Genomic DNA, 24,653 nt, shown 5'->3' with positions numbered 1-24,653 from the left:
TCTCAGTATGTAACTGCTATAATCCCCGCATGCTGGCAGTGTCACTGGCTCCAGCCAGACAATTCTAGTAGTGTCGACCCCTCTCAGTCATTGGGACCATAAACACCATGACCCTGTATTTCCAAATGGTCCCTTACGGGAATGGTATCATTTCTGGCTGAAAATGAGAACCATTTCTTCACTGTCATGGGCCACACTCAGCAAAGAATCCTATGCAAACAAACTGAGAACTGATACCTATATACTCAGGAAAGCAGCCAGGCTGGGCGTTGCGGCGTAGCAGTTAAGATGCCACTTAGGCCGGCGCCACGGCTCAATAGGCTAATCCTCCGCCTGTGGCGCCGGCACCCTGGGTTCTAGTCCCGGTTGGGGCGCCAGATTCTGTCCCAGTTGCTCCTCTTCCAGTCCAGCTCTCTGCTGTGGCCCGGGAGTACAGTGGAGGATGGCCCAAGTGCTTGGGCCCTGCACCCACATGGGAGACCAGGATAAGTACCTGGCTCTGCCTTCGGATCGGCGCGGAGTGCTGGCCACAGCAGGCCAGCCACAATGGCCATTGGGGGGTGAACCAACAGAAAAGAAAGACCTTTGTCTCTCTCTCTCTCTCTCACTGTCCACTCTGCCTGTCAAAAAAAAAAAAAAAAAAAAAAAAGATGCCACTTGGGACACCCTATCCAAGTGCCTGAGTTAGAGTTCTACCTCTGCTTCTGATCCAGCTTCCTGTTAGTATGCAGCCTGGGAGGCGGGAGATGATGGCTCTAGGACCTGGGTCCCTGACATCAACACGGGAGACCTGGATTGAGTTTCTGGTTCCTGCCTTCAGCCTGGCCTGGTCCAGCTCCAGCTGCTGCAGGCATCTGAGAGTGAACCAGTGGATAGATACTGCTCTCTCTGTGTGTCTGTCTGTCACTGTCTGTTGCTCTGCCTTCCAAATAATTATTTTTCTTTTTTTAAAGAAAGCTCCTCCTTCCCCACTTTCTCAAGAGCAAAGCTGGAGTTAGTAGTGGGTATCCTTAACTCTTAGGAGGGACCAATTATTTTAGTAGACGCTCACCTGGTAGGGAGAATCAACAAACTTTATCCTGGAGAGGAACCTTCGCAGCTCACCACGACCAATTTTGGGAGTGGTCTCCTTTAGCTGGACCACTTGGCCCTCCATCAGTGCCCACCTCAGGCTAAGCTTGCTGACCACCAGGGGCGCTGGGTGCCCTTCAGAGTTCAGCCCTGTCATCCTGGTAACGTAGAAGGCATCCTTCCAGAGGTCATTAATTCCAACTGGGGAAGACAAAAACAAGTAGTCAGCAAGGACGGCTAGCTTCTACAGGGCAGAGGCCTGGTTCAGGAACCCATGCGTTCATTTACTCAACACAAAATTTATTGGGCACCTAACAAATGCCAGGTCGTGAACCAGATGGTGCAAAGAGAGGCGATGCTAGAAGCCAGCAAAGCAGCACATTTTCATTGGCCTTGGCATCTTGGCTTCTCTAAAGCTATTTCCAAGAAAGCTTCAACACAGGAAATGAGAGGATATGCTCACGGTGGCAAGTATCTGCTAAAAAAGTCACCCCAGCAAGCCTGAGAAATCCTAGGTTGTCAGTACTCCCTGGCCATGTAAGCTGCTTACCTACTTAGTACTTATTTTGTCTCATCTTTAAAAATAAAATTGCAATAAAAATGGTTTTAAGAGTCTTAATTATCACTATATAATAATATTCACTAATACTATTTTATACTAGCATTGAAAAGCAGGGGCAGGCATTTGGCCTAGCAGTTAAGATGCCGACGTTGCACATCAACGCATCTGGGTTTAATTCCTGGCTCCAGCTTCTTGTCAGCACAGACCCTGGAAGGCTCAAGGTCATGGCCCAAGTGACTGGGTTCTTGTCACCAATGTGAAGACCTGCATTGAGTTCCTGGCTCCTAACTTCAGCTCTAGCAGGAGGCCCACAATGGGCGTTCGGTGAGTAGAAGTGAACCAGTGGATGAGATCTCTCTCTTTCCTCTCTCTCTCTCTCTCTCCCCCATCCCCACTTCTAAAAAAAAAAAAAAAAGGAAAACTACTCATTCAGATCCAATCACAGGTGTCTGACAACTCCCCATGGGCAGCCCCCAGCACACACACTGCCCCCGCATGGTGAACCTGCAAGTTCCAAACCAGCTCTCACTCCTAGGGCACCTCAATACATCGAGAGCTACAGGTGCCAGCTTCCACTCAAGGCAAATGAGTTCACATGCAGACAGCAAGGCTGCAAGTAGCAAGAGGATGTGGAAAGAAAGAAAGGCAACAGCCAGTCTGGTCCTCCCCTTTCCTTGTCCCCCAGCGGGAAGAACCAATGCCATGAGGCCAGGACTCTGTGAGACCAGAGGACCCCCGACAAGCTCACGTCCAGGGCTCTGCTTCCTGAAGTGAGAGTCTCCACCATGTGATCCCAATACTGCTTTACAGCATTATTTAGATAATAGAAAGCAGACTCTTCTAAATGTTAAAGTGGTTTAGTAGCGGCCAGACTATGGGCAATTTTTTTCCTTTGATTTTTCTCTTGGCTCCAATTTCTATTCAGTGTGTCTGCTCACTATTCAAAAACAGAAATGTCTCCACTAAATCAATGCCCAGATAAAACATATTCTACCTCCAAATCCCTTTTGGAAAATTCCAAATCCCAAGCCTCAGGAGGGGCAAGAACCTCCTCTTATTTGTACTGCCAGCCCCTAGCGCTGAGCCTAGCTCACAGCTGGCACTCAACAAGTGTGGCATGAGTGGCCGCATCATCTCAAAGCCTTTGAAATGTAGACGCCCTTTGCCGGTTTGGGCAAATTCAGAGCAGAAGGGGCTCTGGAAGCCCAGTGCCACTGTCCACCCTGGCAATGCCCCTGGCATTAGGGACACCAGAGAAGTACTTCTGCTGTCCTTGGATGTACCCACGTCCTTCCTGGGGCGAGGCAGCAACATTCTCATACACAACCACACACTCTCTCCTCCCCCGGGTACCCAGACACCCATCAACACCGGGCCTCACCTTCTGAAGCTGTCACGGTGCCTGTGGCATTGGCCAGATCCAGAAGAATGGAGGGGAAGGCTGGGTGCAGGAGGTGAAGGTGGTAAACACGGGGTGGCTCAGTTCCTGGCACGATATCCTGGCAACAGGCAGCAAAATGAAGAGAAGAGGTCACTGGACATCCCCACAGATAAAAAGAAGAGGGAAGAGGGTGGTAGCTCATTCCTCTTAGTGGCAAAACCAGATCCCAGCAACAAAGATGTGTTTGTTGGAGCTGGCATAGTACCACAGAGGATTAACTCGCCACATGCAATGCTGGCATCCCATATGGCCGTTCCACTTCTGATCCAGTTCCCTGTTAATGCACCTAGGAAAGCACAAGAAGATGACCCAATTCCTTGGGCCCCTGCTATCCACATGGGAGACCAGGGTGGAGATTCAGCTCCTGGCTTTGGCCTGGTCCAGTCTTAGCCATTGCGGCCATTTGAACCTCTCTCTGTCTCTCCCTTTCTCACTCTCTAACTCTACCTTTCCAATAAATAAATCAATCTTTTTCTTTTTAAAGAAGGTTGTGTTTGAAACTCATATATAAGAGATTTCAAAGCTATTTCAAGAGCTATTTCAAAGAGCTCAAAACACTACCAATTACTAACTTCTTCACACCACCACCTATGGCTAGAAACTGCTTTCTCACAAGACAAAGGAAACGCGTGCCCTTCAAGAGGGGAATCTGATGTAGAGACTGGAACCCTGCCACCTGGCACCCCAGTCTTCTGCCTGTGGGAGTAGTGGAATACAGGGTCAACTCTTGGCAGCAGGTGGGGCTCATGGAGACAAAATCCACTTATTAAACACAGTGAGCCAGGCGGTGCCGTGGTACAAAGGGTTAAGGTGCTGCCTGCAGTCCGGCATCCCATATGAGCACCAGTTCAAGTCTTGGCTGCTCCATTTCTGATCCAGCTCCCTGCTAATCCTCCTGGGAAAGTAGCAGAAAATGTCCTAAGTGCTTCAGCCCCTGCCACCTTCGTGGGAGACCAGGACAGAGTTCCAAGCTCCCCAGAGGGGCCACTGGGAAGCAAACAAGTGAATGAAAGATTTATTTCTCTTTCTCTGTAATTCTGCCTTCTAAATCAATCTTTAAAAAAATAAAATAAAATAATAGTGAGCCAAAAGCAATTTTTTTTCCATTGGATAGCAAAGCTAATTGCAAGCATTAGGTGCAAAAACTACAAACATCTTATTTTGGGACATTCTCAATCAGACTTACCCCAAATGGTAGAGTTAGAAACATGCCAGGGGATTCCAATTCAATCCCTTCAAGGTGGCATGTACCAATGCTATCTCACTAGTCAAGTGATCAATTTCTGTTCACAATTGATCATGATAGGACTAAGAGTCAAAGGGATCACATAAACAAGACTAGTGTCTGCAAATACTAACTGATAGAATAAAAAAGGAAGAGAACGATCCAACATGGGAAGCGGGATACACAGCAGACCCATAGAATGGCAGATGTCCTAAACAGCACTCTGGCCTCAGAATCAGCCCTTAAGGCATTCGGATCTAGCTGAAGAGCCCATGAGAGTATTTTAGGCATGTAAAGCCAAGACACTCTGGGAAAAAAAATAAAAAACCTATATGAAAGATCTCTGCGAGTGAGATCCCATTGGAAAGAACAGGTCATCGAAGAAGGAGGTACCTTTCTCTGAAGGGAGGAGAGAACTTCCACTTTGATTATGACCTTGTCTAAATAAGATTGGAGTCGGCAAACTCAAAAGGCCTCCATAGCCTTGGCAACTCATGACAAGAGCCTAAGGAGATTACTGACACCATAAACAAGAGTATCAATTTGTTAAGTCAACAGCAGGAGTCACTGTGCACTTAGTCCTCATGTAGGATCTCTGTCCTAAATGTGCTGTACATTGTGATTTAATGCTATAACTAGTACTCAAACAGTATTTTTCACTTTGTGTTTCTGTGTGGGTGCAAACTGTTAAAATCTTTACTTAATATATGCTAAATTGATCTACTGTATATAAAGATAATTGAAAATCTTAATGTGAATGCAAGGGGAGAGGGAGCGGGAGAGGGGAGGGTTGCAGGTGGGAGGGAAGTTACGGGAGGGAAAAAGCCATTGTAATCCATAAGCTGTACTTTGGAAATTTATATTCATTAAATAAAAGTTAAAACAAACAAACATATCAGTTCCTGAATAAACAGATTGTTGCCCAAACAGAAGTAAATCAATTATAAAACAAAAATCCCCAGGTCCAAGTGTCAGTCTCCAAGTCACCACAGCAGAAAACACGCATGTGGGGACTACCTTTGTCAGTGTGATGTCTGTGCAGGCGCACGCACAAGCAGCCACACGGCCGTTAATGCACACCAATACCTCTGTGCACGTCAGTACACAGCTGCTCCACTGAGCATCTAGAGGCCACCTTGGGTCTTCCCTCATGGAGGAAACAGAAGCCCTGGGGGGAGTGTCACCTCCACTTCCAAATTCTCAACCCCAGAAGAGGAAGTTTGCCACGGGAAGAGAAACGTGGGCAGGAAGCTTGCAATCCTGCTCCTGCCCATGCCCACACAGAAGGCACATTTTCTAAGGGACACCCTTAGGATCCCAGGATCTCTGGCTCAGCTAAGATGGCTAACAATAGCCAAACTCCTTCCTGGCTGCCTAACAGATGAGACCGAAGTTCCCAAGCATGAAAACCACGGCCCTACACCATTTAACCGAAGTCTGCCTTCTCTAGATCTCCATGGCCGTTATGTACCTACTCATCCCATGCTTGCAGCATATCTGATTATCACCCTGAACACACGCCTTTCCGGCTCTATCCAACTGCTGCTGGTCTTATCATGTTCCCCCTGGACTGCCCAACCGTGCTCCCCACCCATGGACATCAACACGCTTCCCTTCCGTAGGGCCCCACTTGAATCCATCTCTCTCATGACAATCTCTCTGACTGCCCCGGGCAAAATGAGTAACTGGCTCCTTTTGAGCCTCCATCTACATTTCCCATCTGCTCTTTGTAGCGTGCCTTTCCTCTGCAGGTACTTACAGAAGCTTACCGGGACAGTCACCTGGTCCAGTCCCCTCCCTGTTATCACACAAGGAAACCAGGAAGTTACAATGTCAGGTAAACTGCCCATGGCCACATGGTAGGCCCATGGCAGGGTTAGAATTATATCTAGATTTTGGTTCCATCTGATCTTAAAAACGATAGAACAGGGCCGGCGCCGTGGCTCACTAGGCTAATCCTCCACCTGTGGCGCCGGCACCTTGGGTTCTAGTCCCGGTTGGGGCACTGGATTCTGTCCCGGTTGCTCCTCTTCCAGTCCAGCTCTCTGCTGTGGCCCAGGAGTGCAGTGGAGGATGGCCCAAGTGCGTGGGCCCTGCACCCGCATAGGAGACCAGGAGAAGCACCTGGCTCCTGGCTTTGGATCGGCACAGTGCACCGGCCATAGAAGCCATTTGGGGGTGAACCAACAGAAGGAAGACCTTCCTCTCTGTCTCTCTATCACTGTCTAATTCTGCCTGTCAAAAAAAAAAAAAAAAATGATAGAACAGAACCTTCATGAATGGAAAAAGAACAAGCAGCTCAAAAGGTGAGGGGCCAGTATGTGGTGCAATGGATTAAGCCACTGCCTGCGATGCCAGGATCCTATGAACAATGATTCGAGTCCTGGCTGCTCCTCTTCCCATCCAGCTCCCTCCTAATGGACCATCTGGAAAGTGAACCAGTGAAAGCAAGCGTGCTCTCCCTCTCTTCCTCTGTATCTCCACCTTTCCTTTCAAATTTAAAAAAAAATAATAAAACTTAAATCACTTGTTGAGAGTGTGTGTGGCTGATGAATTCAGGACTCTGCCTCTGGGGCCTGCGCTGTGGCATAGTGAGTAAAGCCACTGCCTGCAATGCTGACATCCCATATGCATGCAGGTTCAAGTCCTAGATGCTCCACTTCTGATCCAGCTCCCTGCTAATGCACTTTTGAAAGCAACAGAAGACGGCCCAAGTCCTTGGGTCCCTGCACCCGCATGGGAGACCCAGAAGAAGCTCTTGGTTCCGGGCTTCAGCCTGGCCCACCCCAGCTGTTGTGGCCATTTGGTGAGTGAACTGGTGGATGGAAGATTTCTCTGTCTCTCTCTGTAACTCTACTTTTCAAATAAATAAAATAAATCTTTGAAAAAGAAAAAAGACTCTGCCTCCATCAGGCTCCCCGCATCATGCGTGGACCATGTGTCTTCTCCAGGGGCCGAGACAGTTTCTCTTGTCCTTACAGCCCCACAGGGATCACAGGGTCTGGTGCACAGTGAGAGCGGAGTCAAGATACTTCTTGTGGAACGAGGGCAGGGTGGGCCTTGCTAAAGCTTCCAGGTACCTGTCCTGGGAGGCTGCCGCCTCACAAGCCCCACTCAAACATCGCAGCACACTGATGACTCTGAGTTCTGCCTGCTCCGTGTCAGGTCTGCTCTCCCTCGCTTCCTTGCTGACCTCCTGGCTGTAGCCCAGTCAATGTTCCCCTCCACTGCTTTGTCCCCATTCCTGCGCAGGTGTCTGCGGTCTGTTTACTCACCCCAAAGCCATCTCTACCCCTCCTCAAAACTCCCTCCGGCCCCTCCAGGTCAGTCATAATAATTTCTTCTCCTCAACAACCGCAGCACATAGGAATTGTCTTGTAGGGGCAGGCATTTTGCCCCCTGGTTAAGATGCCGCTTGGGGGTGCGGGGGGGAGGACACCGTGGCTCACTTGGCTAATCCTCTGCCTGCGGCGCTGGCATCCCATATGGGCGTCGGGTTCTAGTCCCAGCTGCTCCTCATCCAGTCCAGCTCTCTGCTGTGGCCCAGGAAGGCAGTAGAGGATGGCCCAAGTGCTTGGGCCCTGCACCCGCATAGGAGACCAGGAGGAGGCACCTGGCTCCTGGCTTCGGATTGGAGCAGCGCCGGCCATAGTGGCCGTAGCGGCCATTTGGGGGGTGAACCAACAGAAGACCTTTCTCTCTGTCTCTCTATCTCACTGTCTAACTCTGCCTGTCAAAAAAAAAAAAAAAAGATGCTGCTTGGGACGCCTGCATCCCATGTTGGAATGCCCGGGTTCGAGTCCCAGCTCCACTCCCGATTTCGGCTTCCTGCCTAAGTGCACCATAGGGGCAGCAGATGCTGGCTTGAAGATGGGTCCTTGCCCCAACACGGAAAAACTGGATTGAGTTTCTACCTCTCAGCTTCAGCCTGGTCCAGCCTCGGCTGACGTAGGCATTTGGGGAGTGAAGCAAAGGATGGGAGATCTCTCTCTGTGTGTCCATCTGTCTCTCTTTTTCTCTGCCTCTCAAATAAATATTTAAAAAAAAAAAAAAAAAAAAAAAGAGGAATTAACTGTTAATTTGGATCTAGTATCTAAACAGGATTTTTTTTTAAAGATTTTATTTATTTATTTGAGAGGTAGAGTTACAGACAATGAGAGAGAGAGACAGAGAGAGAGGTCTTCCACCCACCCATTGGTTCACTCTCCAAATGGCCGCAAAGGCCAGAACCACGCCAATCCAAAGCCAGGAGTCAGGTGCTTCTTCCAGGTCTCCCATGTGGGTGCAAGGGCCCAAGGACTTGGGCCATCTTCCACTGCCTTCCCAGGCCATAGCAGAGAGCTGGATTGGAAGAGAAGCAGCCAGGACTAGAACCAGCGCCCATATGGGATGCTGGCACCGCAGGTGGAAGATTAACCTACTGTGCCATGGCACCAGCCCCAAGGATCTTTTTTAAAGTCTAATTTATTAATCAGAAGGGCAGAAAGAGACAGAGATCATCCATCACTGATTCACTCCCCAAATGGCCACAACAGCCAGGGCTGAGACAGGTTAAAGCCAAGAACCCAGAACTCCATTCTGGTCTCCTACATGGATGGCAGGGGCCCAGGCACTTGGGCCATCATGCACATGCTGCTTTCCCAGGCATATTAGCAGACAGCTGGATCAGAAGAGGAGTAGCCAGACTCAAATCAACGCTCCCATATGAGACACCAGTGTCAACAAGTGGCAGCTTAACCCACTGACCTCTGGAGAGGATTTTTTTTAAATTCTTCATCCAGCCTCCCACTGCTACAGCCTGTAGTTAGGAGCTATTGTCAGCATTCACACTTTGGGCCGTGAGGCAAAGGTGGCAAGTATGGCTAGGGAGGAAACGAGACTCCTGCTTTTCTCAAGTGCGTGTTGGCCTGTTTTGCCCCAACTCTCTGAAGGTCACTGAGCCCCAGTCAGCCCTGCAGACAGGGACCCCCCCAGGGACTCACCGAATTCGGAGCTGCAGCGGACTGCCCTTCTGCCCAGAAGAGGAAGACGGACTTCTGGTCTGCGGTAAGTGCTGAGGTGGCTGGCATGTCCTTCACGTGGCATGGGGCACTGTAACTCCATGCGATGGAGCTGGAGTTGCCATCCACCACCATCATCTGCAAAACAGAGGGCGAGGAGTGAATACGGCCAGCCCCCGAGAAGCAGCAGGCCGGGGCACAGTAAACAGAAAACACACAGATGTTCGCTCACACACACACTAACAGGTTGAACAGAATGGGTGTCACGACAGGTACCAGGACCCAAACCTCGGCAGCCCTTGCTGCTGCTGAGAGATGACAGGACTGTATGATGCTTTTGTGGGAGGGGGATGTTATAAATCACCGAGGCCCCCTCTTCTCACAGATGAGGGATGAAGGATCAAGGACAGGGAGTGAACTGTCTAGCACGTGTGTGACAAGTCTCGGGCAGAGACAGCAGCCATCTGCTCCCGTGGGACTGAAACTCAAGGCCAACAGCAGCGCCTCATTCCTGCCCCTCCCCTCCCACAGCTGCAGCAACCTCTTAGGAACAACCGTCCATGACTGTCTTCCGTCCCATGCACTGTGACAAGCTCTGTGGGTCTGCTTTGGACACCAGGGCACAGGTAGCTCCGTCCTAGGGTGCACTCAGATCGAAGGGAAATAGATTAAACAAGCAGAGAGGGACTTCACTGCCTGGTGGCATCTTCCACAGGATGACTAAGGGGGTCAAACTCAACCCCTGGCAGCATTTGCACATGGGTCTGCTCTTCCCCTAGTACCTCGGACCCCACAGATCTGGAGCTCCTCACTATGCAAACAGCCAAGCAATTCCCCCCAATCTCCAGCCCAAGGGTCTCACTCCCTGTCTTCTCTGTGTCCCAGGTCTGCAGGAAGTGAAAGCCTCAGGCCCCTATCATCTGGCCTGGCCTCCAGTGTCCCGAGTCCTGCCCATCTCAGCTCAAACTCAGACTGCATCACAAAACGTCCTGGGGCCAACCTGGCTGAGACAAGCTCTTCTGAGCAGCAGAGGGCGAAGACAGACCAGCAGCAGGTTGAGTGGGGAAAGAAGTCTAGAGACACTGCACTAAGGAAGCCCATCAACCCGCATCCATGAGTTCTGTCATTTTCTGGCACAGTAACCCAGGAAGACAGCAATGCTCTCACTTCTGTTTCACAGACACGAAGACAGCAGCTGGGCAAAATTATACACGATTTCTAAGGTCAACAACAAGTGATGAAGTCAGGATTAAAACCCAACACTAAAAACCCTTAGCATCTCAGCTCCTAACCAATCTGTGATAAACCCTTCTCCCCTAAATCCCCCTTGGAACACCAGCGAAAATGCTGATCTCTATCCTCTCTATCCTTTGAATTACAGTCAGACACTGCTGGGAGACTCCCTGGAGAGACGCTTCCATCTCTAGATCTGAACTCTGCCCGTGACCAAATCATCCCATGGCCTCCCATATCTCATCCAAATTTGCAGCCTTGCTTTTAGGGCCCTTGAAAAGCTGGCCTCACTCTGACTTTCCCGGCAGGAACGCACTTACTCAGGCCCTCCTTAGCTCTCCATCCACCAAAGCTTTTCTCGTCACCAACATGAAGCAGCTCTTGATGCCCTGGCCCGGCTCTCCTGCACTCCACCTGCTCCCATGGTCCCAGCAACAAGTGCAAACCTCGGCAGCTGCACCTTCCATGATGCGGTAGAGCCACGTGCTGTGCTCCAGGTACCACAGGGGACTGTGAACTACACAAGACCAGGGGCCTTGTCTTCATTCATTTGTGTTTCCAGCATCTAGCATAGCACTTGGCACACATTAGAGGGGATGACTGTCTGTTGGATTTCATTATCTCTCTGAAAGAACAGTGGGCAATGCACATCTACCTATCCACATATACTTACCCTTTTTACAGAGAAGATAAATTAGATCAATTATACAACAAAAAGGCAATTGTAAGGCACTGTAATCTGGGGTAGGTGTTGTGGTGTATGGGTTAAACCACTACTTGGGATGCCTACATTTCATAGTGGAGTGCCCTGGGATAGAGTCGCATCCCCACTTTCCATCTAGCTTCCTGTCAATGCACCTGGGAGACAGCAGATAATGGCCTAAGTAGTTAAGTTCCTGCCACCAATATAGGAGACTTGGATAGAGTTCCTTGCTCCAGGCTTTGCCCTGGCCAGCCCTGGCTATTGCAGGCATTTGGGCAGTGAATCAGCAGATATCTCTGTGTGTGTGTGTGTGTGTGTCTTCTCTTTGTCACTCTGCCTTTCAAATTAACTCTAAGGAAAGAAAACCTCTTGTATTCTGCTTATAATGTTGAGGAATGGAAATTGTGTCCAACCCTGATATCCTCACAATATGCAACCTCACATCAAACCAGAAAGATCCACATTCAGTGCCCTAATACAGGCTCTATCATTTCTGCCCCCGAGCCTCGGTCTCTGGGTTCCTTAGCTGGTAAGCTTCTATTCCACACAAATACAATGCAATTATTTCAAAGATTCATTTATCAGAGAAAGAGGGAGAAAGTGAGCTTTTCCATCTGCTGGCTTACTCCCAAATGGCTACAACAGCCAGGGCTGAACCAGGCGGAAGCCAGGAATTCCATCTGAGTCTCCTATATGGGTGGCAAGCATGTGAGCCATTATCTGTCACTTCCCAGGTGCATTTGCTGGGAGCTTTATGGGAAGCAGAGTAGCCGGGACTCAAACCTACACTCTGATACAGGATGGCAAGGTCGCAAGTGGAGGTTAAAGTCACTGCACCACAACACCAGTCCCTCACAATTCAATTTTAAAGGCCTTGCTCATATTTACCTCCTTTTGACAGTCTCCCACAAAAACCCAGTCACCAGGGTAGGGCATTTGGCCTAGCAGTTAAGTCATCCAGGTTCCAGGGTAAGTCATCCAGTTAAGTCATCCAGGTTGGAGAGCCTGGGTTTGACCCCTGGCTCTAACTCCTGACTCCAGCTTCCTGCTAATGCAGACCCTGGGAGTCAGCAGTGATGGCTCATGTAGTTGGGAGTCCTGCCTACCTATGTGGGAGACTTGGATTGCACTCCAGGCTCCTGGCCTTGGCCCAGCCCAGCCCCAGCCATTATAGGCATTTGGGGAGCTCTGTCTGCTTCATTCATAAATAGACAGATAGATAGAAAATAAATGACAAATAGAGAAATAGGCAAATAAACAAACAAGTAGGTAGTTAAGCAGCTAAATAAATCAATCAATGGATAAATAAATAGAGTATTTAAAAACCAGCCACCACCGGTAGCCTGCCTCTGAGATCCGAAGTAGTGCATTTACCTGTTTCTGATCCTCCCCACCAAGAGAATCCAGAAGGCTCCTACTATGGCCTCAGTGTGAGCAAGGGACCCAGAAGTAACTCCTGCACAGGAAGGAGGTGTGCCTAAGAAGCTCCATGATTACCTACTTTGGCACTTGACTGTGAGTTTGCATTTTATCTGTTCAGCTAGAGCGGCTGAGTTCTCTGAAGCAAGAGACCATATTTTAAGTTCTTTTTATTCCTCATGTGCATAGGACATGGTTGGACACAAAGCATTTACTTCTTGTATGTATGAATTAAGTCCAGCATTTTACCTTTTTCATCCCAATTCCATCTTGGATCTGCAGAAGGAAGTCTAGCGTCTGATCATCGGTGAAATATCCAGGAGTAGGCTGGCTGCAGGCAACGGACAAGGAAGCCATCAATAGTGAGTGAGACACACAGGAAAACAAGGACTCCCCTGCCCCACCCCTGCCCTTGTCTTGCATAAGCCACATATATCAAGCAAGTGCTGCAGTTCATTTTTCAAAACAGCAGATGTGGGAAGGGACAGCTTACAAACCTGCGCAGGCCTGGAAGGCTCAGTGTCCAATAGGGTGTCAGGTTTTGGCCACGAAGCAGGACCAGGCCTTGTCTGGTTGTAATCAGGAGGTTGCTGCAGTTGGAGTCCGGTGCCTTCACCAACTGGAGCAGCTCCACGCCATCACTGCACCAAACAGACCCCAGAGGTTAGTCTGTGGCTTGCAGAAGACACCTGAAGCCATTTATTTTGCCTTTTTCTCTCAGCAGACTCATGCTCTGGTGTTCATGTCTCACCATTACCTTAGCAAGACAGATGCCCTGTCATTCCTACTGAATCCTAAGCCCTTAGGAATCAAGGATCCCTGGAAAATTACAAGCAAGTTCAATAGGAATTCACATGAGTACTACAGGGTAACATCTCTCACATGGAGGCAAACAGTAACAGAGCAAAGATAACGGCAGGGAAGGCAGATGGACATGAGGACAGGAGACTTGAAAATTTTTCAGTAAACTTGGGCAGCAGCCCATGACATTACCTTCACTAAATTCTTTCTTTCCCTGTACCACTGGGACCATTCCATTTAATACCTGTCATATTCACTAAGATAAAATTACACTGCCAAAGAAGACATTAGAAAATTATTTGAAACTCCTGATAGAAAAGAACAAAATAATTACTACCCATGCCTGGAATTAAATGGGTAAAATCTACTGCCTAGAACAAATACATGCTTTCAGTTAAGAAATAAATAAAATAAAAAATAAGTTTTCATGCCTGCTATGCTTGCTTGTGTCAAAATAATTCTTCACCTAAGAGAAAAATACAGGGCAGAAGTAGGTCAGGTATTTCAGCACTGCTGAATAAATAAACCACCCTACCTAGAGGGTCTCCAGCCTCATCATCCTGCTCCTCTGTGATTCAGAGGCCTCTAACCTATGTGTGAAGGGATCACTCATCCTGGTCAGCAACACACACTCAGAGATAAACACACTGTACTACCAAGAGAAGAAAATGTCTCTAGGGCAGGCAACTGGCACAGTGGTGCTTAAGATGCCACTTGGGACACCTGTGTCCTACACTGGAGTGCCCAGGTTCAATTCCCAGCTCCAGCTTTCTGCGAAGGTGCATCCTGAGAGAGGCAGCAGGTGATGGCTCAAGTACTTGTGTCCCTTGCACCATTATGCATGATCTGGACTGAACTGCAGGTTCCTGACTTTGGCTTGACCCAACCTCACCTGTCATGGGCATTTGAGGAGTGAACTAACTGATGGATGGGAGAATTCACTCATTTTCTCTGTCTCTCTCTCTCTCTCTCATTCTCTTTCCCTTTCAAATACACAAGAGAGAAATAACAACTGAAATAAAAAGGCATTTCATGCATGTTAATCGGATCAGAGGACGGTATAGGAAAGCCAGCACTGTTTGTCCCAAACCTCTGCCCACATATTCACCAGCCCAACCAAACTGAGAGACTCCAAGGCGTGTGGGTTCACAGATGTCACCTGACCTGACCCAGGCAGGGCACCTGCCCTACCTGTAAATGTCGATGAGCTCAGACAGATTGACAGATCTTCGCCTCTCCCACTCTGGCTCTTCTATCTGCAGGGAAGGTGGTGAGCTGTCTCGATTTTGGGCCTGAACAAAAACGTCCCGCAGAGCCACAGCTTGTATATTTCCTAGCACCACAGGAAGAACCAACACTGAGAAGCTGAATTCAACAGAAATACCCCAGGATGAGGATCTGAGCAAAAGACACTGAGCCTGACATAAGGGTCTAGCAGAGCCCACCCGGGCTGGCCCAGGGCACGGGGCTGGGAAAGTGCCTTGGGAAAGAGGCAAAGTGATTAGGCCAATGCTGGACACAGTCTTCTCTGTAGAGAAGGCAGCGAGGGAAAGCAGAATTAGTAACTGGCAGTGGAGTCGGGAAGAGCGAGAGACCCCGCAGTGGGTGGCAACAAAGGGGCTGGCATCAGGTGTCAGCAAGTCCTAAGCTGCCCTGTCTCCCAATCACACCCGCCAGCAAGAACAGTAACGAATGTGAGCACTGCTTCTTACCAAAGCCAAACAGGATGTAGACAGCCCCATTTGCGGTGACGTAAACCTGAGGACCAATCAGATTCCCCACTCCCACGATGTTGTACTTGACTGGCCGGCCCAGTGGACTTCCTGTCCGGCCAGACACCAGCAGGAAGCAGAGATCTGGCTGGAGAAGAGAGGGGGGTGGTCCAGTGAGCAGAAGCCATATGATTTCTTAACCAAACTTCCCCAGATAGTGCCATCTCATTAGCTGTTCAGAAATGCCTCCCAGAGCTGAAATGCACAGAGCCGAACCTGCTTCACTTTGCTTACCTGGAAGTCAGAAAGGAAACCAAAGGTCCATTCCCCTCTTAGATGCGTACAAAGGGCACCTTGACCGCAACTCAGGTAAGTTTTCTCAAGCACAACTGGTACTCAGGGAACACCCCAAGACATGAGCTCGATTCAGGATGACTGAACCCCAAGTCCTTCCTCTCACACCCAGAAATCCCCAGCTCAAGTCAATGCTGCACAGCTCTCTCATCCTAACAGTGGAAGCCTGCCCTGGCCACTGTCAGCTTCATTCACACACCGAGATCAACTGACTCTGTGAGCTGCCAAACAGTGAATATTTCAGTCTCTGCCAGCCAGATGGTCTCTGTCATAAACACTGCTCTGCTGTGCTAGGGTAAAAGCAGTCACATGCAACACAGAATCAAAGGGTGTGACTGTGTCCGAATAAAACTTTATTTACAAGAACAAGCAAGGGGCCCACTGTGACCTGCAGGCCATCATTTCCCAACTCCAGCTCTGGAGGATTTTCTTTCGCGGGAAGAATCACCAGTTGGGAAATACGGGACGTTTTCCTTATCTGCAGTGAAGTTTTTTGACAGGGTTTACTATTTCATGCATGCTTATGGACAAGACAGCAGTGTGGTTTGCAGCGTATGCAGAAAAAAGGTACTTACAGGGTCAATACTAGGCTTACAGGGAGGGTTTTAATGCAATATCATGGCACTCTGCAATCATCTCTCTAACCAAGACGTGAATGAACAGAATTCAAGTTTGCCATGATGCCGAGAGGCACAGCTAGTATATTGTATGACAAACTCAAAATTCAAAAAGGCCTTAGACTGGAAGGTAAGTCACAATCTGTAAAAAGAAACTGGTTTAATTAATTAAAACTATTTAAAACTGACTGAAAGATGTGGGTGCTTTCTGGAGCTGGCACTGTGGCACAGTGGGTCAACCTGTCACATGCAATGCCAGTATCCTCTATCAGAGCACCAGTTTGAGTCCTAGCTGCTCTGCTTCCCATCCAGTACCCTGCTAATGCACCTGAAAAAACAGCTGATGATGGTCCAAGTGCTTGAGCTCCTGCCACCCATGTGGGAGACCTGGATGAAGTTTCTGGCTCCTGGCTTTGGAATGTACCAGTCCTGGCCATTGGGGCCATTTGGGGAGTATACCAGTGGGAGGAAGATCTCTTCCTCCCTCCCTGTAACTCATGCCATTCAAATAAATAAATCTTTTAAAAAAAAGAAAGATTTGGGTGCTTTAACTGATCATAAACAAAAATTGATTATTATCCTACTATAATCTTTGGCTGCAAACACAGAAATATAAGGACTCTTCAAAAATTCATGGAAAATGTGTATTATCTTTTAATTCCATTTGTTTGTGAGCTTTATGAAATGGTCTCATATAGAGTTTGCATCAAAAGAAGTAACAGAGCAGATGCTTTGTGCAGCAGTTAAGTTGCATTGAGACCTGGACTGAGTTCCTGGTTCCCAGGCATTTAGGGAGCAAACCTGTTTAGGAGGTCTCGGTCAGTGTCAGCCTCAGTGTCTGTCTGTCTCTCTCTCTCAACAAAACAAAATAAACTAAGTTTTTAAAAGTAACAGCTTCCTTAGGTTGATATAACTGGCTAAACCACAAATAAAATACGGTTTTTGATATGGAAATCAGGGCTATTTAGAGAGAAGCAGGCTGAGAGGGATCAGGCCAATGGCACAAGAGCTTTCATAGAGAAAGGGGATTAGTCTCATTCAGAGCAGCTCCATGGGACAGAAGCTGGAACAATGAACAGAACCTCTGAGAAGGCAGCTTTCTCATCAACAGGGCAGGGTTTTCCAGAGCTGGCCCCAGATGAAATGGCCTCCTCACCAATGAGTGCTGTTCCACCAGCCTGGGCACCCAAGGAGAGCATGGGAGCCAATGCATCGGGAAGGCCGAGTCACAGGGCACAGTGCGGCCTGACAGGGATGACCTCACGGCTCTTATAGTCCCTTCCTGCTCACGGACTAGAGCAGGCCCCCTCATCCCAAACCAGGTGCAGCTCTCCCCAGGCCGCCAGGCTCTACAGCAGAGCCAAGAATGCAATGACCCTTGCCATGGACCTAATAGGTTTCCCTCCCTATATAGCTGCAGTTTAAGGAGCTTCCTCTGCTTCTTGGTTCTTGGCATAGAGGTCAGAACAAAGATGAAGCTACCACATTAAAATTATTGGCTTCTTAAGATTTTTCTATTTTTTTTCCTCCCTTTTCTTAAAAAATTTATTTTATTTATTTGAAAGGCAGAGTTAGAGAGAGAGAGAGAGAGAGCGCGCACACTATCTTTCATCCACTGGTTCACTCCCTAAACAACCACAACAGCTGGTGCTGGGCCAGGCCGAAACCAGGAGGCCCTAGCACTTGTGCCACCTTTCACTGTTTCCCAAGTGCATTAGCAGGGAGCTGAATGGGGAAAGGAACACCTGGGACAGGAACCAGCACCCATATGGGATGCTGGCATTGCATGCAGTGGCTTTTTTAGAACTATTACTTTTTGAACAGAAGAGAGACTATTCTACACTGGCACACCACTGTACAAATGGGTAAATTCTACGAGGTAAGCCAGCAATACACTGGGTACAGACAAGAAAAAATAAAGATAAAGAAAGAGGCACCAAGCAGCTGAGAGACCAGAGGCCGATTCCTCCAACAGCAGCCCCCTTATTATGCAGGGTCTGAAGGCCCCACCTTCTCATCAACCACCACTGGCAAAGAAGCCAGATGGAGTAATAGGACCAAGACTGTCAGAAGTGTTCAGGGCCTATAAGCTTGCTCAATGCCTTGCTATGCCTGTACTGACTATGATTCCACTAAAAGAAAACCCTCCCCCTCAGACACATTTTCCCCTTGGGGACCTTCAGAAAATCAGTTCCTGCTGGGGGGAATCACTGAAATTGCCTCTAGATTCCAATATCTTGATTCACAATGACTGGGATAAAAAAAAAGTTACGTAACTCCTGAATGCTTGATTTGGGTTCACTTTGAGCTGAAGACAACTAACAGAAAGTTCCCCTAAAACTCCAGAGAGTTAGCTCATTATCTTTCCTTTCCTCTCATGTCACAAACATAAGGCATCATCTGGCATTCTCTGGCGATGCCCATCAAAACTGGTGACTGGCAGAGCACTTTGAGTTTGTGGTGCTTTTGGCAGAAAGCCATAAAATTTGGATAGATTTAATTCTATTCAAAACAACTGTACTTGCAGAACTTATTTATTTAAATATTTATCTATTTATTTATTTATTTTAAAGATTAAATTTATTTATTTGAAAATCAGGGCAACGGGGATGGGGGGAGGCAGCAGGAAGAGAGACCTTCCAATCTCTAGTTCATTACCCAACGGCAGCAACAGCCAGGTCTGGGTCAAGCTGAAGCCAGGAGCCAGGAATTCCATCAGGCCCCCCGCATGGGTTACAGGGGCCCAAGCACTTGATCCATCATCTGCTGGTCCAGAACCAGAGCTGCTGGGACTTGAACAGGTACTCCAACATGGGATGGTGTCTCAAGCAGCAGCTTAAGCTGCTGTGCCACCACACTGGGCCCTGCTTGCAGAATGTGTAACTATTCCATATATGCAGCATGAGAAAACACAACAGTAAACACACGCTCTGCTAAAATTAAGATACGCTATCAAAGAGACAAAAGTATCTGCATCCGTAATTTTCCACGAAGATGATTCCTCTTTGCCAGGTGTTCAGTTCTTTTGCCCCCAACATTTCCCTGGCAGATTCACACTAAGAAGTCTGCAGAAAAGTCCTAGAGAAACTGACAAAAGCTCTAAAAAAAGCCCGAGGAACAAAAACTTAAAATTGATGTAATTCTGTTTGTAATGTATCACTTCCTGCAATTTGGAGAAAGACACCAATTATCGTATCTATGCACAGAATGACTGACTCCAGGGCAAGGAAGTTCTAGCAAAGCATGATTCCGCACTGTAATTCCACAGCCACTGGACTAGCATCAAAGCATCTCGCCACTGCCCAGACAAGTGCCACAACCTCCTTTCTTTTTTTTTTTTTTTTTTGACAGGCAGAGTGGACAGTGAGAGAGAGACAGAGAGAGAAAGGTCTTCCTTTGCCGTTGGTTCACCCTCCAATGGCCGCTGCTGCAGCCGGCGCACCGCGCTGATCCTGGCAGGAGCCAGGAGCCAGGTGCTTTTCCTGGTCTCCCATGGGGTGCAGGGCCCAAGCACCTGGGCCATCCTCCACTGCACTCCCTGGCCATAGCAGAGAGCTGGCCTGGAAGAGGGGCAACCGGGACAGAATCCGGCGCCCCAACCGGGACTAGAACCCGGTGTGCCGGCGCCGCAAGGTGGAGGATTAGCCTATTGAGCCACGGCGCCGGCTCACAACCTCCTTTCTTTGATCACTGTTTCATCACTTGACTTAGATTTTTGTTCTCTATCAACTGCCCATCAGTCTGTCCTATTATAAATGAAATAAAATTTCAATATATGTAATACAGTAAAACTAACAATATTTATAACTGGCAGAAAAAAAAAACAGGCACTATACCAGGTCATTTAATATGCTAACGCTAATTAACACAACACTCCTACAAGGAGAAAAGATATTCCCATTCTACAGATGGAGAAACAGGAGGTTGGATAGTTCCATGACTTGTCCAAGGCCACAAGGCTATGAGGTGGTGAAGGGGAGTTTGATGCAATCTGAGATGGCTCCAAAGATCCACTACCCAACAGTCCATGGAATCACAATGAGAATGCTGGGAGAGATGGGTTTATAGAGGTTATTTATGCACTCAATCTCCCACAAAGAAGGTGTATTTAAACCAAACCCCTTGAAAAAAGGAAGTTTCAAACAGCATTTATAACAACACTAGGAACAGAGAGAACTAAAATGTAAGCATTCCCTGTAAGAAGCACTAGCCACATCCCAGGTGTACCTGCACTTCCCCGATGGCGAGGACCACAAGATCCCTGACGCCGTCTTCATCCAAGTCCGGCAGCACTGCAACTGGGGCGGCCAAGGTGCCATTAGACAAGGAGCTGGGGTTTAAAGTCCAAATGGCTTTCCCTAGAGAAAGACAAACAGGCTGGTCACCATTACTGCTTCCTGCCTCTGGGGAAGACAGGCCACACGCCCAGGACAGAAAAGAGAAGCCCAAGGGGCTGCACACACCACAGCCTCCTACTTTCTTTTCCTTTAGTTTTCATCTTACAGAGGAGTAAGGAAGCAGGGATTGTGATCAGAAACCCTCAAGCATCCAGCTAAAAAACCATGTAATAACTTCACATCTGGATCTGTTACACAAGAGGGAGGTGCTGAAGTGGCCCCAAGAGAGAACGGCCACTTTCTGGGGAGAAGGAATTGACCTGTTGGAGGTTTTTACAACTATTAAGGGACCATCCAGGGGCAAGCATCAGAGAAATCACAAGAGGTATTCAAGATGATCTCAGTTCTAGAGTTCACTGAATTCGCATTTTTTTTCACTCAAAAGAATCGCACTACCAATTTCCCACCGCTAAGACTGAGAAGAATGTCATAATTTATGCAGCTTCTTGCATGTATGGCCCAAGGTGTTACAAGCATATTATCCTGTGTTTAAGATTCTGTAAGGAGGCTTCATTACATTTTTTTTTTCATTCTTTTTGTCATATAAGAGGGTACTTTAAGTTTAGAGGAAAATGGTTAAAAGCCAAGTTGGGGCCGACTTTTGGCATAGTGGTTAACACATCACCTAGGGGACTCACATCCCATTTTGGAATGCCTAGTTCAAGTTCTGGCTCCACTTCCACTTCCTGCTTCCTGCTAATGCACACCCTAGGAGGCAGCAGGTGATGCTCAAATAACTGAGCCCCTAGCACCCATGTGGGGGACTCCTGATTTCAGCCTTACCAGCCCTAGCTGTTGTAAGCATTTGGGAAGTGAACCAGTAGATAGAAAATCAAGTGTTCAGACTCGCTCTCTCTTTCAAATAAAACAAAAATAATTTTTAAAGTTTATTTTACTGCAAAACACTTTTAAACCCATGCATACGTTTTTCATAATACCCATTTTTCCATGTTCCTTTTTAAGACTCCTCATCTGCATGGATTTCAAAATTTTTTGCACCAAAATAAGTTTACTTTTTTATTCCATTTTCCAAACTTTCGTTGTTGTTGTTAAAGATTTATTTATTTATTTGTAAGGCAGAGTTACAGAGAGACAGAGGGAGAGACAGAGAGAGACCTTCCATCCACCATTTTACTCCTCAAACGGCTACAATAGCTGAAGATGGGCTGATCTGAAGCCAGGAACCAGGAGCTTCTTCTGAGTCTCCCACATGGATGCAGGACCCCAAGCACCTGGGCCATCTCCTGCTGCATTCCCAGGTGCATTAGCAGGGAGCCTGATCATAAGTGGAGCAGCCGGGACTTTTTTTTTGAACTGGTGCCCTTATGGGATGCCAACGTCACAGGCAATGGCTTTACCCATCATGCCACAGCACTGGTCCTTCCACAAACTTTTTGAAGTACATTCACATCTAAGTGCAACAAGATGCTAAAATGCCAAGTCCATATGCCTCTGCACACCTTGCTTTCTTCACTGACAGATTTTAAGTGGCTGCTGTCCAATTTATGCACAAAACTAACCTGCATCAAGCATGAAGAGACAAAGCTCAGTTTTCTTCTGTGAGAGAACAGAGAGGGGCTATTCATAAAGCAGAGGCCTCAGGGTAGTTTCTGGTGGGGAAACTCAGGTTGGGCCCGTCTTATCTCCAAACAGGTTGAACCGTGGCTCTGTTTACTCAATCTGTCCAACCTTTTCCCTGATTCCCTTAGTATCTACCTCCCCAAGCAGTAAATCAGATTTCCCACCATGTTAGCATGGAAATGTCCCCTCCCCACTGAGCTGTTGTAGTCCAAAGTTACGGTTCAGGGTCTTGTGCGGCAAACACTCCTTACCTGAGGTTGCATTGAATGCACTCAGCATCTTGTGTATCCCTGTCACAAGGCAGGTGGTTTCAGCCAGGCTTCCTGGCATCAGGTCCAAACACATGATCTCTCGAGCCTCCTCGGGAAGGGGACTGGACCACAGTGCACTGCCATTCATGCCGGAGAGGCACACCAGATTAGCAGCTGGCCTGGAGACACCTGAGAGGCAAGAAGGAAACAGAGGCAGAGACGGGAGAGGCAGAGATGAGCAAGGGGCCAGGAAGTAGAAAGCAGAAGGCAGAAAGACGGCCCCTCACACTGTATGCTCGCCGCCTTCCTGCAAGTCCAGCAACAGTGAGGACTTGCCACCTCTGCCCAACACACTTCTCACGGAAAACAAGATGCTGAGGCCCCCTCGGCACTGCCTCATCCACTTCTGCACTTCACACCTCTCCTGACACATCTGTGCACCTGTCTGCCCCCCACATACATACCACTCCCACTAAATAGTGACACACTCAAGGAGAAAGGGTGTCTCCTTCACTGTATCCTCAGCCCCTTGCAAAGTGCCTAACTCATGTAACAATCCATCATTTGCTCAATAAAAGAAAGGAGCAAAATCAACAATACGGAAAAGCAGCTATGGGGAACAAATAACCAAGGAGGAAGTGTACGCTCAGAAACATGAGACTGATCCAGAACATGTGCAGGGCAGGCGCCAAATACCTTAGTCCCAATCATCACTGCAAATGCACCCTGAGAGTAGAAAAAGAACATCTGTGTTGTAATAAATCCAAACATCATCCACAGCAATGATCAAAAGGCATTGCTATCCAGAGGTCCATGGAATCCAATGAATTGGCCCCAGTCAGGAAACCTAACCCATAGGTCCCAGGGTAGCCCACAGGGATGAGGCACTCACCTCTGTGGTCAGTAAGCCTGCATGTCCCTTGGTAAAATATCAGAACAGTATCTTTCCTTCTGCCAGTTTTACTTTCACTTTTAGAACAGGGGCTCCTTGCATCATCTCACACACCTCCCACTTGGAGCAACAACTGATACCAATAAGGAAACATAAGCTTTAGAGCTTTATTCTCTCTCTTCCTGGCATCACTAATTAAATTTGGGACCTAAGAACAAGTGACAAACTGGCTCACTGGTTGAAGCAGACAGATGTGACAACAGTGGTCACATGTGTTAGACTCCAGATACCTCAACAAGGCTAAGATTAATAACCTGGGCTGCTCTTCCTTCTTAAGGGTCCTGCTGATTCCATATCAATTCCGTTCCTAAGTGCTGATGGTGGCCCCTTCCCCATGGGACCACAGCTGGTTGAGGCAGAGACCAGGCTCCACTTGTTTAGCACTCTGTAACACCAGCAAACCCCCAGACAAGGCACATAGCACCTGTCATACCACGGGCATTCAAAATGTGAATGAATCAATAAACAGGTGAACAACTTAAAAACTCAGCCCCTTGGGCCAGCGCTGTGGCACAGTAGGTTAATACTCTGCCTATGGCGCCGGCATCCTATGTGGGTGCCGGTTCTAGTCCCATCTGCTCCTCTTCCAGTCCAGCTCTCTGCTATGGCCTGGGAAAGCAGTAGAAGATGGCCCAGATGCTTGGGCCCCTGCACCCACATGGGAGACCAGGAAGATGCACCTGGCTCCGGGCTTCGGATTGGCGTAGCTCTGGTGGCCATTTGGGGAGTGAATCAACGGAAGGAAGACCTTTCTCTCTGTCTCTCCCTCTCACTGTCTGTAACTCTACCTCTCAAATAAGTAAATAAAATCTAAAAAAAAAAAAAAACCTCAGTCCCTCTATGTGCAGTGACACAGAGCTTAGTAGGTTAAGGGCAGAGCAGTTTGACTTGAGAGTTAAGGTCATGAACTCCAGAGTCAGACTCCTGGATCTGAATCCTGGCTCTACCATTTACCAGCTCTGAGCCTTGGGACAAGTTCCCTGGCCTTGCCATGGTCTACAGAAGGGGATCATAATGTCACTCCACCTCCTAGGAGTGTACTGAGGGATAAATTGATCCACAGATGTCACATGCTTAAAATTGCGCATAGCATACACACAGCACCACAAGCCAGCTATCATTGTTATAATCTGTGGGCAAATCAGGCTGGTCCACCCTGTATCCATCCCATGGCCCTGCCATTGTCAGTCTTGATATGCAGTACACCACATAAAATACCAATTGACTACAAAAATCTGAATCAGAAATCTGATAGGGGAAAATTTTTTTTGAAAAATTTATTTATTTGAAAGGCAGAGTTACAGAAAGAGCAGAGACAAAGAGAGAGAGATCTT

At 48.0% G+C, this 24,653-nt stretch overlaps 1 protein-coding gene across 2 annotated transcripts in view; it reads right to left on the bottom strand.

Moving 5' to 3' along the window:
* Positions 1 to 24,653, bottom strand: part of FAM234B (family with sequence similarity 234 member B) — a 43,962-nt gene that overhangs the window by 2,694 nt on the left and 16,615 nt on the right. For both annotated transcript variants that reach the window (XM_008259606.4, XM_070048459.2), the window contains exons 4-12: positions 22,368 to 22,556; positions 20,366 to 20,496; positions 15,168 to 15,315; positions 14,647 to 14,788; positions 13,152 to 13,295; positions 12,904 to 12,985; positions 9,282 to 9,437; positions 3,015 to 3,132; positions 1,052 to 1,272 (exon numbers count right to left, since the gene is read on the bottom strand). In XM_008259606.4, coding sequence (XP_008257828.3) covers positions 1,052 to 1,272; positions 3,015 to 3,132; positions 9,282 to 9,437; positions 12,904 to 12,985; positions 13,152 to 13,295; positions 14,647 to 14,788; positions 15,168 to 15,315; positions 20,366 to 20,496; positions 22,368 to 22,556 — 1,331 coding nt within the window. The remainder of the gene's footprint in view (positions 1 to 1,051; positions 1,273 to 3,014; positions 3,133 to 9,281; positions 9,438 to 12,903; positions 12,986 to 13,151; positions 13,296 to 14,646; positions 14,789 to 15,167; positions 15,316 to 20,365; positions 20,497 to 22,367; positions 22,557 to 24,653) is intronic.

Source organism: Oryctolagus cuniculus, chromosome 9 (assembly GCF_051225735.1).
Source record: "Oryctolagus cuniculus isolate XC-2025 breed Fujian yellow rabbit chromosome 9, ASM5122573v1, whole genome shotgun sequence".
NCBI classification, from domain to species: domain Eukaryota; kingdom Metazoa; phylum Chordata; class Mammalia; order Lagomorpha; family Leporidae; genus Oryctolagus; species Oryctolagus cuniculus.
The sequence above is the reverse complement of the archived record's forward strand: the minus strand, read 5'-3'. Positions and strand labels throughout refer to the sequence as shown.